This window comes from Aotus nancymaae, unplaced genomic scaffold, assembly GCF_030222135.1.
Source record: "Aotus nancymaae isolate 86718 unplaced genomic scaffold, 86718_ANA_hifiasm-v0.15.2.pri h1tg000008l, whole genome shotgun sequence".
NCBI classification, from domain to species: domain Eukaryota; kingdom Metazoa; phylum Chordata; class Mammalia; order Primates; family Aotidae; genus Aotus; species Aotus nancymaae.
The window spans coordinates 42,150,373-42,164,235 of record NW_026988419.1 but is presented as its reverse complement, the minus strand read 5'-3'; the positions used below and the strand labels follow the sequence as shown (position 1 = coordinate 42,164,235).

Here is a 13,863-nt window from a genome sequence, read left to right as displayed (position 1 = left end):
GAGAACAATCACCCCCTCAACAGGAAGGACCGTGCCATGTGATTACCACCTGCTCACCCTACTTACCTTCCTTTGGCCTGGAGTAATACTTTCCAAAGGCATGGTCTTTGTCAATATTTGGATACAGATACTTCAGGGGATTCTCAGGAATATTCTCAGCAGCCATGACTTTGTAATTGCGAATGATGTCAGGGAAAGTAACAGCAGAAAGTTCTTTCTTTGTGTAGGGTTCAACCGCATGGAAGTAAGGTTCTAAAAAAAAGAAAAGAAAAGTGAATCACAAGGGATATCCCAAAATGAAAGAGGACAGAGAAATAAAACACTGCAGAGTTGACAGATTTGAGTGAACCTCATAAGAACTAACCACAATCTAAGAGTTATAACATACGTAGTAGACTGCTTTATTTCTAAGTAAATTATAATCCTGTCTTAAGAAAAATAAAAGGAGGCATTATTCTCAGTAACACTGCATTTGACATTATTTGCTTAGATTTATAAATCTGGCCAAAAAAGATTTATTAAAAACCTCTAAAAGCTTGCGTCTTTAATTATATGCTGCCAAGAGGCAGATAAATAACTCACTACTAAGTGGGTCATCTTGGCTCAAGCCATAGATTTAAAGTACTAAAGCTAAATTCACTTTCTATTTGTTTTTCTTTTCATATTGAAAAATCTAATTTTGTATTAAAATAAATGACGATGATGATATATAGAAAACAACTTTTGAAATAAAAAAAGATCCTACTTGCTACATTTCCCTCTAACCCTTAATGCAATAAACCATGGTTTAATTCACTCCTGTTCTTATTCCCAGACTGAATTCAGATCCTCTTTCCTAGCTGATACAGAATCTTCCGGTGTCCGCTTTCCAGAGGCCATGGTTCAGGTGCTGCGGGGAGCCTGCTCTGGAACATGAGACTATGCTGCCATTGTAACCCTTCTTGGCTGGTACTGCCCTGCTTGACCTTTCCTGATTGCCAAGGGTTTTCTTCATCTCTGCTTGGTCTGGTAGCTCTGTCCCTCAGCTGGGTCAGGAAGGGAAAGGGATGAGGAAAAGGGCAGGTTCCAGTGACTACTGCCCACGCCAGACTCTCATCTCAGCCCTGCTGCGTTTTCTTCAGAAGAAAAATAGAAAAAGAGTATTCCAGAAAAGCAAATAGAACAAGAGTATTCCAGAAAAAATAAATAGAACAAGAAAGACTATTCCAGAAAAATAAATAGAAGACTATTCCAGAAAAATAGAACAAGCGTATTCCAGAAAAATAAACAAGAACATTCCAGAAAAATAGAACAAAAGTATTCCAGAAAAATAAATAGAACAAGAACAGTATTCTAGAAAAATGAAACAAGAAGAGTATGCCAGAAAAACAGAATAAGAGGAATCCAGAAAAATAGCACAAGAGTATTCCAGAAAAATAAACAGAACAAGAAGAGTATTCCACTTTGTGTCTACCCACAGAAAGTGTAAAAATTACTAAAACAAATCAGTTTTTCCTCCTGCCCTTCATATAGACCAAACTCTAAACAACAGCAAAAAGTAATGTTTGTCTTTATGATTTTTTCATGTATGCTGTTGAGCTTCATCCTCAGAAACCTGCTTCATAACGCCAAGGTTTCCAGAGTCTTTCAGCCATGGACTCATTTGATTAAATAGAAACCCAATATATGACAAAGATAAACTTGCAGTTGCTCTGTTTGAAGGCAATGTAGAGGCTGCCACTTGTCCCAACAGGCCCTGCACCCACTCCCTGGCTAACGATGTGTATGAAGTCTTCTCCCAAAGCCTGTCCCCATCCACACATTCTACTCTGGGATTACCCTAAGAGAGTCTGGACGCTTACACCTGTGGGAAATGTGATTCCTTCCAAGAATGGGTTGCAGATTATACTGACTCACATCCTTGATCTGCAGATAACGAACCTGACGCAAAGGAAAAGAATCTGGCCTTGTCTTTTCAAAAATCACCATTTCCACAATATGTTCCAGAAAGTGAATCACAAACATTTATGGTGCTTTATGAAATCCCTATCGGGGGCTCATTCAGGGTAAGTATGAGATCTGCAATTTCACGTCCCAAAAACATCATCTGTGTGAGCTCACTGGCGGTGATGAAGAGGGACTTCACACCGCTGGAATGGTGTGAACGTGTGTTCAATCTCCCACTCACCACCTCCGTTCTGGGACCGCTCCACCCATGTGAATGTGATGGCCCCTTCCCGGGAGCTCTCACTGAACCGCAGCAGGAAGGTCCCCGGCTGCTGGTCCTTCAGCAGGGCGCGCTCTCGTTCCTTGCTGATGAAGCCCATGATGCACCTGGATATTGAAGAGATGGACAGAGGGGCTTTTAGTTCAATCGTGATTTCCATTTTCATGCTAACTTACAAACCAAGAAAATGGCTGGAATATGACAAAAGAACCTACGGTAAAAAACGTACATCATTTTAAAATCTATTCAATTGACACTTAGGGAAGCTTTTCACTTCTACATGTACACACTAAGGTTTAAAAAAAACCAATATGAACATGGTGTCAGTAGGATGCTACAGATGCTCAATAAATATGTGTTAGATTAATGAGCCTTTTATTGTTCCTTGATTATTTTAAAGGCCATGAAAATGTCTGAATTTACACCTTTTTTACTGGAGAGGAATATGTTCATATTCTAGCCCTTCTGATCGAGTTAAAGCTTTTGTTGAAATATCAGCTGATCCTGGCAATAAGTCAGATAGAAATGATCTGCCCAGTTTAAAGGGTTTTTCTTCCTTCCTAGGGGCCACATAGTAGGTGCTCAAAAAATTTTTGTTGAGTGAATGAATGCATGCATGGCACTCAGAGTTTTTTGTTTTTTGTTGGCTTTTGTTTTTTATTTAGCTTTGCCAATACTTATACATGTACTAAGAAAGTGTAAGGTTATTAATGTTATGAGGCTCCGCTCTCCTGCAAATGTGCACCTCTGTGAGATTCACACACACCTAGTCAAATACTGCAGCTGGACTCAGGCCTTGTCTCAATCTTGAAGCACTAAAAATATGTTTCAAAATACATCCATCGGTGGCCCTTACCCATCATTCCAGAGAGGGAGCAGGTGTTTTTTAATGAGTTCTAGGATGCTTTCAATCCAAAGCCAGAAGGGAAAGTTTTTATCATTTATATTCTCCTGAAAGTATACAAATGCAGACATTATGAACAAAAATCTAAAAGTGACTTACCACGGCCCCTCCCGCCATCAGGTTTTAATTTGTAAAGACTCCCCAGGTGCTAGGATGGAACTGTCCCAATCAGCGCAGCAGTGGGATCCCTTCCTTGGTGGGGAATATCAAGATCCCTCCCTCCTCTTATCACCGTTCAGACCAGGAGCTTTCCATTTCCCTGGGCCGGGCTCTGCTTCCCTTTCCAAACAGTAGCAAGCCAGCCCGGGGATGACCTCCAGTGTGAATCACGGAAACACAGCTGCCCCACACTAACAAAATCCAGCAGTGCAAGCTGGTCTGCACTATCTGGTGACCCTGGCAGGGTCTAAACGTTCTTCGCAGTGGGCCTCTCTGCTCGAGCAGGCCATGAAGCTCGTCTGGCTGATCAGGCTGTGCCACCTGGCGTAGAACATACATTTCACACAGAAATGGCTGAAACGCCACCGGGCAGGGGTCCAGCCAGTGTGAGAAGACTCATTTCAGATATAAAAGAATGTTATCACTCAGGCAGGTGCTTCCTGTCAGACTCCCACTCAGAGACCAACCTCTTGCACTGAAGAAAAGTAAACAACTTGCCCGAGAGCCTCCTTGGTCAGAGAAGAACACGCCAAAATAAGCAAACAGGTAACTATCACAGTAAGAAACATGAGAACCTCAACCGACAGCAAAAAGGACTCAGAGAGCACAAAACCCAGACGGTCCTCACCTTACAAAACCTCGTCCACGGAATGAGACCGTCGGGGCTGGCGTTAGGACCTAAACAAATAAAAACCAGATTTTTCAGCAAACAGAAACTGATTCTGAAGCTTTGGTTGGACGATGGCTCTTGTATTTGCTCTCAACGAACAGAGCCAAACACGCAACAAAGATTCTATGTACACAGTTGGCATTTTTGGAGACCTTAACGCCAAATTAACTGAGCAATTATCGCATGTGCTGGAAAAGGACAGAATTTAAATAGTCTAAAATATGTGTATATTGGTTTGAGTTTAATGGCAGGGAGGAATCCATGCCAGATTCCTGGGCACTATGATATGAGAGTTTTTAGGGAAAGCAGAAACATCGAAAAGCCTTACCATCTGCTCTCTCCCTCCTAGCAGCCCCTTTCCCCTCCTTCTTCTCTGAGAGGAGAGTCCGTTTAATGCCCTGTTCATGTTATACTTCCTTCCAAGACCATCAGCTGACTTTGTCTCTTGCACGAAACTAAAGGTGCTCTGCTGGGCCTCCTAGAGAAGCCTCCCTATCCAATGCCTCTCCCCACTGCCTTCCCCTACTGTTCAGCAGAGCCCCCTCTTCCAAGGACCCTAAAGAATTTTTTTCAAAGTTCAGCCTGTGCCCAAGATCACTCTTAGATCTTCAGTGTAACTGATACTTGACTTTACAAGTTTATTTTAGACATTATTTATGCATTTCCCTCAGCTCTCCTCCAAAGAGGACGTGGGCTCAGAGTTTGATGCGAATCAAAAGCCAAGTGAGAGAAATGAAAGAAGCCCAGAGCTTATTAGCTACACAAATTAAAGCAGCCCGGGTGAGAAGAGGTGATAAGCCCATTATCTGTCTTCAAAGAGAACTACAAATAAGCCACTACAGGCAGGAAAGATATCCTTCTTAACGCTCACCAAATAAGAAAATGGAATAAGGTGATTTTATACTTTTTATTAAACAGTACAAGACCACCATTGTGACAGCTGCATGGCCAAGGGGAGACATTGTTGAAAGCCACCGGGTTAGGAAGAGCCTACTGCTGTTTGTAGTAAATGCAGTGCTGCTCTACAGAAAGCAAATCTGGAAACAAGTTGTCCACGGATTTTTAAAGAAATGGTTCAGATAGCCCCATTCACCGAAAGATCTGACCTTGAGACTAGTGGATCTTTGATTTGCTTAGTAAGGAAGACTAATAAATGCACTGACATTAACCACCAAAAGGAAATTATCTACCACCGTCTAGACTCTGCCCAGTCAGGCAAAACTGCAGATCAAAAGAGGCATCCTCTTGTGGGGACGGCATCCCCTGCCACCTGGGCCCACCTGAGGCAAGTGCCCTGGATTTATGCTGCAGTGGGCAGGCCCCAAAACTTTATTCTTATCATGTCAGGGACTTCCTTTTTTGCTCCCCAAGGTTAATAGGCCTTCATCTTTCTCATCCAGGAAATTATTTCAGCCACAAATCATCTATTTTACATAATTCATACAACTTTCCCGTAGGGGCCGGGCACACTGGCTCATGCCTATAATTCCAGCACTTTGGGAGGCCGAGGTGGGTGGATCACAAGGTCAGGAGTTCAAGACAAGCCTGGTCAAGATGGCGAAACCCCATCTCTACTAAAAATACAAAAAATTAGCCAGATATGGTGGCACATGCCTGTAATCCCAGCTACTCGGGAGGCTGAGGTGGAGAATTGCTTAAACCCGGGAGGCGGAGGTTGCAATGAGCCAAGATCATGCTACTGCACTCCAGCCTGTGTGACAGAAGGAGACTCCATCTCAAACAACAACAATAACAACAAAAACAAAAAACCTTTCCCTTAGGAATCCATCTCAGAAATCTTAGTATGAGACAATGAGGAAAGGATTCATTTAAATGTTATCAGGTCTGTATTTCCTTCTAAGGTGATATATGATTCTCACTTAGCTACAATAAACTGTAGCTTGAAAAGCTGACAGATTTTAATACTTTTTTACCTTGAACAAAAGTGACAGCAAAAAGGAGAAAACAGCAATTAGAGATTTTTTTGAATTTCAATTTTTAAAAATGTTAATAACAAGTTAATATGCATATACCAAGAAGCTTCTCTCCCAACATGTTCAGCTGGTCCACATTGAGACCTCTTTTGGTGACAGAAGAAAACTGCCAACTCAGCACCTCTGAAAGCTGAGCCCATCGTGCACATGGTGGATTCAGGAAGAAGGATAGATTCTAGAGAGAAAACATCCAAAATCTAAGGGTTACTACAGAGACACCAGTCACAAGTGAGACACTAAAACATATGTCCATCCTAACGTTCAGTTCTAGTTTATATGACACATAGATGCTTTCACAGTAGGGGAAGAGAAATACAGTCAATTTTCATTATTCACAGATGCACATTTGTGAACTTGTTTACTCACTAAAATTCACTTGTAACTCCAAAATCTAAACACATGGTGTCTTTGCGGTCATGTGAAGACACACCCATGCACACAGCAGCAAAGAATTCAAGTGTTTTGACACTTATGTTTCCAACTGAAGTCAAACAAAATGACATGCTGGCTTCCTCTGTCAGCTCTCATACAAAAATGTGTCCTTTTTGAAGTCTATTTAGTGCCATGTTCTTTGCACTTTGTGACTGCTGTTGGTGATCACTGTTTAAAATGGTGCCCAAGCATAGTGTCCCAGGGTGGTCTGCTGTTCCTAAGCATGGGAAGGCTGGGTTGTACCTTATGGAGAAAATACATGTGTGAGGTAAGCTTCACTCAGGCATGAGTTATAGTGATCTGACTATAGGTGTAATATTAATGCATCAGCAAGTATATTAGATAAGGTGCCTTTAAACAGAGACACACATAAACAAGGTTATGTACTGACGGGTTGACATAAATATTGTGACCAGAGGCTTGAAGGAACCTAGCCTTGTAGTTCCCTTTGGAGCAACAATTCATTACTTGCTGATTGAGTGTTCCTGGTGACCTTAAAAAATGTAAGTACTTCGAATAATGATAATTGACTATAACTAATTAACAGTGAGTACCCACACTCTAAGAATGGAGCATTCTTGTTTAGTAGATGTATACATTTTTAAAGAACCACAATAAAGTGATATGGAATCCCTGACTGCCCTAGCTTACTCACATGGGAGAAAAATCCTAATTCTCATTTCAAACACATTCCCATGCTTTACTCGAGAGCCTTAGAAACACCACAGGAGCTTTGACACTTCTTTCAACATCTGGCCATTGGGGCCATTTCAAAGATGCAGCAGTGAGAGCACGGGGATCTCTGCTTAACCCTAGGACCAAAGCAAATGTGTTTTCCATACCCTGGGTTCCGTCACCAGCATGTTGTACCAAAGGATGGAGGCCCAACCGCTCGGGAGCTGGCTGACGTTGGAGATCACCACAACAGGCAGCGAGGTCGTCTAAAGGATGACAGAGACCTTGAAATCATCCGAATCACAGAAAGACTACCTTCAGGTAACTGCTTAGCCTCAACTAAAAGCAGCGGATTATTTGTAAATTTGCACATATTTAATACTTGAAAATGAGAAATGTTAAGTTCTGTTTTTTTGTCTAGTTTAATTTGCCTTTGATGTACCTTTCAGTTAAGAAATAAATCCCCCAAAATAATAATAGCTATAATAATTCCTTAAGGGATATGCAATATAAGAAGATAAAAGTTGTCATATTGAAAACACAAAATGTAAGGGGAGGGCAGAGTAAATAAATAAGTCCCAGTGCTTAATGTTATAAAATTAAAATCAGCTATCTCAACTGGAATGTTTAAGTTACAGAATCTGAAGGTTAATTCAATTCTCTAACTCTCTGGACCATAAATTAAGTTTAAGATAGTATCAGCTGAAAAAGATCATTTTCAAAACAATTAGGTAAATACCTCTAAAACAAAAGCTGAGAAATAAAAATACATGTAACAATTAAAAGTAAAAATAATGAAGTTTTCCAACTCGGGACCATAAAAGTCTTACCTCGAGGTCAATCACCAAACCAGGTTGGCACAATTGGGTTTCAAAACTAAGGGAGTGAAGCTCTTCAGTAACGATGAGAGGACCCTTGGAAGAGAAAAGGAAAGAAGAAAAGAATATAACCACTTATTCACAGATCCTGAAACTTTCCAAAGCCCAATTAACATTGCAACAGGCCACAGAGATCCTGGACGCAACCAGCGGCAAGTCCAAAGACTCAATATTCAATCTCTCCCAGATTTAATGATTCTGAATATCTCACTGTGCTCTGAAAGATAAGTGTCTGAAGTTACGGCAAGGGTTATAGATTCAGAGCAATAAATGTCAATGGGAAAATAGCGACTAATGGCTTTGTGACCTAAGGTTTCTCGATCCTCAGCTCTGCCTGCCTGCCCAGTGTGGCTGCACATCTCAGTGAAGGTGGGTGGGGAGGAGGTGAGAGCACCGGGAGTAAGTGCACACTTGTGATTGTCTACTGCCTACAGGAAGGGCTGACTCGCATAAACTTGGCAGGTCACAAAGTGTCTTGTTTTTGGTGGAAATGTATAGATTTCAAAGTGCCTTCATAGACGTTACCTCATGTGAACCTCACAACTTGAGGTGCAACTGCTAGACCCAGGGAGGTCAAAACAGTTCAGGCGCAAACCAGGGCTAGAAGGCGTCTTTGCACCACCTAGGCCTATGTTTGTCCCACTGCTCCACGTGACCTCCACTGTCCTGGTGTGGAAGGAATGCATGCTGTGTGTGCATAAAGAATGAAAATGTTCGAAACCGAAACAACTCCAGATATTTTATCCTTTGTCAGTAGTTCATCTCTGAATATATCACAAACCCAACTCCTAAGGATCACGTTGTAAGAAGGAAACAGATGCAAAGCCAATGCTTCCAGTAGGGGATGCCATAGCCGAAAAGCCCTCTTGGCACACAGCAAAGCAGTCATAAAAGCGGCCTCTCATTCCAACTGTGACAGTACTCTGTGCACTCTTAGCTAAATCCTGCAAACTTCCTATGACTCAATTTCTTAACCTGTCAGATGCGCAGAATACAAAAACCCAACATATCTGCTTGACTGAGTTGTCCATGAGTGTCTAATGAATTTATGTAAAAAATCGTTTGACAACAGTAAAGCACAAACACGGTGTTTTCGCTGTTGTCACAGATAGACCCAGCTCCTTTGCTACTCTTCCCTGCTGGGTCTGAACTCCTCTGTCAGGTGTCCCCAGACACCAACTGACCCACCCTTGCTGGATGGACCTGCCTGATTTGGGCCCATTCAACACATAAAGAGACTCTTACCTCATTCGTTCTGGTGCCAGCATTTTTCTGTTCTTTCAATTGCTATAAAACAAATAATCATCTTAGTAAACACCATGGTAATGGTCAAAGTTGCTATCTTCATTTACAAATTAGAATAAAGTTAGGACTAAGAAGAATGGCAGACATGACATTATCTTTAGAATGCGGAACGAGAGACAAAATGGCCCTCGTTCTGGCTCCATGAGCAGAAGCACATGTCCCCAGCAGCCTGATGGTGCGGACACCAGTCTGGAGGGATCTCTTAGAATCACGACCGGCTCCTCTCCTGCGTTCAAACTTTCCCTGAATGATTCCCTACGCACCTTCATTAGCTGTTTCATGTCCCAAGGCTCAGAGGACAGCTTCTCCCTTCCCCTTCCCTCAGCAGAGTCCCCCAGGCTGGGCCCAGTGACTCCAGGCCCAATGGCCCTCAAGTGGACATCAATCCCGAAGCTGTCAAGGGAGCAGGCTGGGGCCCTGACAGTGGGGGATCTGAATACCCTCAGGCACCCGAGTTGGGCTGGGCTTCTGAGTCATGTAGCGCCTCCTAGCTATGAGGCTTGCTGGATCGCAAAGTGGTCTCTAGCGAAAAAGGATGGCTTTCACCTCCTACAGGTTCTGGGCCCAGAGAGAGCTTTGGACTCAGCACCCACAGAGCCTCCCATTGGCAGCCCCTGTGATCACAGAGGAGGAAAGAAGGGACAGCCCACACAGAGCACCCTGCTGGGTCTCTACTGCCTGGGGAATGAGCACTACTGCTCTGGAGAGAAGGTGGTAGAGTCAGCTTCCCATGGAGGCAGGGACTGTGGGCAAGGCCACCAGGAAGGAGAATACAGGGCCTAAGGAGTGAACCCTGGAGTACAGAACCACACCTGGAGGGCGGGAGAAGTCAGAGTCAGGACGCAGGAGTCATAACGTTTGAGAAAACTGCAAGCATCTATGGTGAGTGACCGTGAGGATCATGCAGGCAGCAAGTGCAAATCATTCACGTGAACACGGGCTTATCAAATATTTTTACTGAGAATGATACAGCCCAAGAAACAAGGTGAACAGTCCTTGGATAAGGAGGAGAAACCAAAATGCCTCAAGTGCTGGTGACAGGAAGTCACCAGCCACAAAGTCTGAAAAGCCTGGGTGCGGGGGGGTGGGGGTCATCCACACGGCAAAGTGCCAAAAAGGGCCACTCTGTTGTCAAAAGCCCTAAATAAAACAGAGACAACATAAAGAGAGGAAACTGATGTCCCTACCAGGTGCCGAAATTCAGCTGCCAGACTGCCGTTGGTGGACTCCTCCATGTTCATCACTTTTGTGTGTGTGCCCAAAATGTTGAACTTCCTAAATCTATACGATACAGGAAAGAAATACTGAAAAGGCTTCCAACTACTAAACAAATAAGCAAAACTACAGTACAGTATAGTGCAAAGTACATCACGTACCCTTTTACTGTATTTCTCTCATTCACATCTCTGCAAAAGAGAAATATATATAATTACATATGTATATTTAAAATTTGAAATAAGCTTTAACAAAATTATAAGAGTATAAGAATATAAGAGCGTAAGTGAATGATAAATAAAAAATGAACTACCCCTGTGGGTTTGTGGCCTTCCATTCACTCCCTGCCTCCATCTACCCATACTAGGTCCTGGTTATCCCAGCTGAGTCCCAGACGTGATGAGGTCTTGCTAGACCACCTGGCTCCAACCATGCCAGCCCAGACCAGGACGACCTACAGCTCGCAGAATGTGAGAAATAATGTTTTTGGGTTTTTAGCCACTACTTTTTTTTAAGACAAAGTCTCACTCCGTCACCCAGGCTGGAGTGCAGTGGCATGATCTCAGCTCACTGCAACCTCCACCTCCCGAGTTCAAGTGATTCTCATGCTTTAGTCTCCCAAATAGCTGGGATTACAGGTGTGCACCACCATGCCCAGCTCATTTTTTTGTATTTTTTGTAGAGACAGGGTTTTGCCATGTTGGCCAGGCTGTTTTCAAACTCCCAGCTTCACGTGATCTGCCTGCCTCGGCCTCCCAAAGTGCTGGGATTACAGGTGTGAGCCACTGCGTCTGGCCTAGCCACTAAGGTTTGGGAATGGTTTGTTAGGGAGCAAAAGCTAACTGATACACCAAAGATGATGGCAGGGAAGACAAGGCACAGACCAGGCTATAAGGAAGAATGTACTTATAGGAGTGGGAAGAAGCAAAAAGCCAGAGGAAAACGATTTGAATGATCATAAATTGTTTTTGAAACTTGCCATACCAGTATGTGACACAAGCTAACAAAAACATTAAATATGGCAGGGGGGAGGAGCCATCTTGTTCCTAAATGTGAGTGGCCAGGTCAGTGCCAGTCTAGGTCTAGGGTCTCAGGACAAAACAGAATGTGGCTGCTCCACTTGGACCCCCATGAGAGATGCCCATTCCTGAGTCCCCACTACCCAGAAAAGACAAGGGTGAATCCCACAGGCTCCACACAGTCTCTTCAAGATGCTGCTGACCTCACTCTACAAACAACCCCCAAATGACCACGGAATCAGGGCAGTCTGAATGTTCAGCCTTGGGTTTGATCAGGGGCCTCTCCTCTGGGGCTGACCTTGAAGGAAGGGGTGGCATGCCAAGTCCAGCCACTTTAGACTTGCTGATTACAATCTCATATGCATAAAGAGACACTCACTTTCTTGTTCATTTATAGTCTAAAAAGGCACAGGAATGTTGATATCAGCTCTAGGGGAAGCTCCCAACATCGAGCAAGGGAGCTCCTGATTTAAATCTGCTGGGATCATTTAAATCTGGTAGGTCTACCTAGGAGCCTCTGCTCATGCGCAGCATCATCAGGACTCTGGGTTCAGCCCTGGCCCCAGGGAGGGAAATTTCCACCCAGTGTAGACCCTTCCACAGCTGGTGAATCTGCTTATTCAGTGGAGGAGTCTGTACTTGAGTAACAAAATCAACATTTCAATAGTACATGTATGTTACATAATATTAAAGATATCTTACTTATCAAATAAGACTTTGACTTTCAAATTATAATTCAGCTCTTGCAATTTCACCAACAGTCTGGAAAGAAAAATAAAAGCCATTACTTAAAAAAATTACCTGTTACAATTTATTTATTATGCCAATTCCCTATTAACGTTTAGATAAACCACTCCCCCTCCAGTTTTAGAGTGTTACCAACAACAAAACTGGCAGTTTTGTAGATGTACTTCAGTTTTTTTAAGTGTATTTGGAAGAATAAACTCCTAGCTATAGAATTGCTTAGGCAAAATTCTAACACTAAATTCTGACAGGATGCAGCCCGGATTTTCATTCCTACCAAAAGTTAATGAGGGTAGCTGTTTTCCTCTATAACCTTGCCAATATTGGGTTTCATCAAAATTTCTACCTTTGGCCAATGTATATGGGTGAAAAATAGTAAACATTACTTTCTACTAAAACTTGTATCTAATCTTTGTCCTGTTGGGAGACAATAAAAACTACTGCCTATAATCAGAAAAATTAGTGTCACATATATTAGTCACACCAGGGTAGCGTGGAAAGATGGAAGGCAGGTGAGAGGGTGTGTGCCTCTGCTCCACAGAGCCGGAGGCCTTGGGAAGGAGACCCCAGGGCTCTGTCTACTCCATTCAGTGGAGCAGGTAGATGGGATCAGATTTCTACTGTCCCTTCCAGCTGTGAGTTCCAGAATTCCACGAGGGCTTGAGTGTGGCATTGTACACTACCAGCCAGGGAGGGATACCCAGACTTAACTCAGCAGCATCCAAGAAAAAGAACCAGGGCCAACTCCAAAGGCCAGTCCAGTTCTTCAGAGTCTAGCTACTCATCATAAGAACACTTAAAGCAATGTGGTCATTCAACAGAAGAGCCACATGTTCCTGGAAACACTTCTACAATTATTATTGAGGAGAAAGCCTACAAAACAATATATGTAGCATAATCCTAGTTTTTTAAAAAGGAAATACATCTTATGTGTGTGTGTGTGTGTGTTTCTGCATGAAATACCTATTTGTGTAGACATGGAATCCTAGTTTTTAAAAAGCCAATATGTCATATTTGTGTGTGTTTCTGTATGAAATATATTTTTGAGTAGACATGGACAGAATCCTGGGAGGACAGACACTAGGCTGTTTACTGTGGCAGTCCACAGATATTTATATCATGAACTACACTGAGAATCTGATGAAAAGTATAAAACCATTCATTCATCAGAAAAATGTACACGTTATAAATCCACATTCACATAGTTTCTGTCCATAAGGCTCAGGTCATAAGCCTATGCCCAAGAGAAGTGAGGGAGCCAGGAACTTTTACTCTCTATTACACACATTTCTGCAATTTGGAATTCTGTTTTACTGTGAACATGCATTACATCTATGATTGGAAAAAAATCAGGAGTGTGTACATATATGTGTATCAGTTACATTTCTACTATGAATATATTAACAAAAGACTCTCAGATATTCTTAGTAAGAGTTCATATTAGAATGCACCCTGAAAAATTATTTCTTCAAAACCACCCTATATAACAGTTTTTATAAAAGAAAGCTAGGGGGACAAACCACAAACTACGTGACAGGCGAGGTATGGGATGACGTTTCCCTGGTTACCTCAACTTCACAGTGAACTGGACCCCAGTCTTCAAGACCAGCGGCCTCTGAGGGTGCGTAGGCATGCAGGGCTGTCTTTCCACCACAAACGAGC

The 13,863-nt window shown here is 42.7% G+C and overlaps 1 protein-coding gene across 5 annotated transcripts in view; it reads right to left on the bottom strand.

Annotated features, from left to right (window-relative positions):
* Positions 1–13,863, bottom strand: part of STAT1 (signal transducer and activator of transcription 1) — a 56,264-nt gene that overhangs the window by 19,364 nt on the left and 23,037 nt on the right. For all 5 annotated transcript variants that reach the window (XR_010341439.1, XR_010341440.1, XR_010341438.1 and 2 more), the window contains 12 exons: positions 13,770–13,862; positions 12,160–12,219; positions 10,600–10,629; positions 10,411–10,504; positions 9,164–9,205; positions 7,871–7,954; positions 7,208–7,306; positions 5,973–6,108; positions 3,898–3,947; positions 3,063–3,157; positions 2,168–2,313; positions 67–252 (listed from right to left, as the gene is read on the bottom strand). Coding sequence is in view for 2 of the 5 variants with exons in the window: in XM_012442412.2 (XP_012297835.1) it covers positions 67–252; positions 2,168–2,313; positions 3,063–3,157; positions 3,898–3,947; positions 5,973–6,108; positions 7,208–7,306; positions 7,871–7,954; positions 9,164–9,205; positions 10,411–10,504; positions 10,600–10,629; positions 12,160–12,219; positions 13,770–13,862 (1,115 nt within the window). In the remaining 3 variants the exon portion in view is untranslated. The remainder of the gene's footprint in view (positions 1–66; positions 253–2,167; positions 2,314–3,062; positions 3,158–3,897; positions 3,948–5,972; positions 6,109–7,207; positions 7,307–7,870; positions 7,955–9,163; positions 9,206–10,410; positions 10,505–10,599; positions 10,630–12,159; positions 12,220–13,769; position 13,863) is intronic.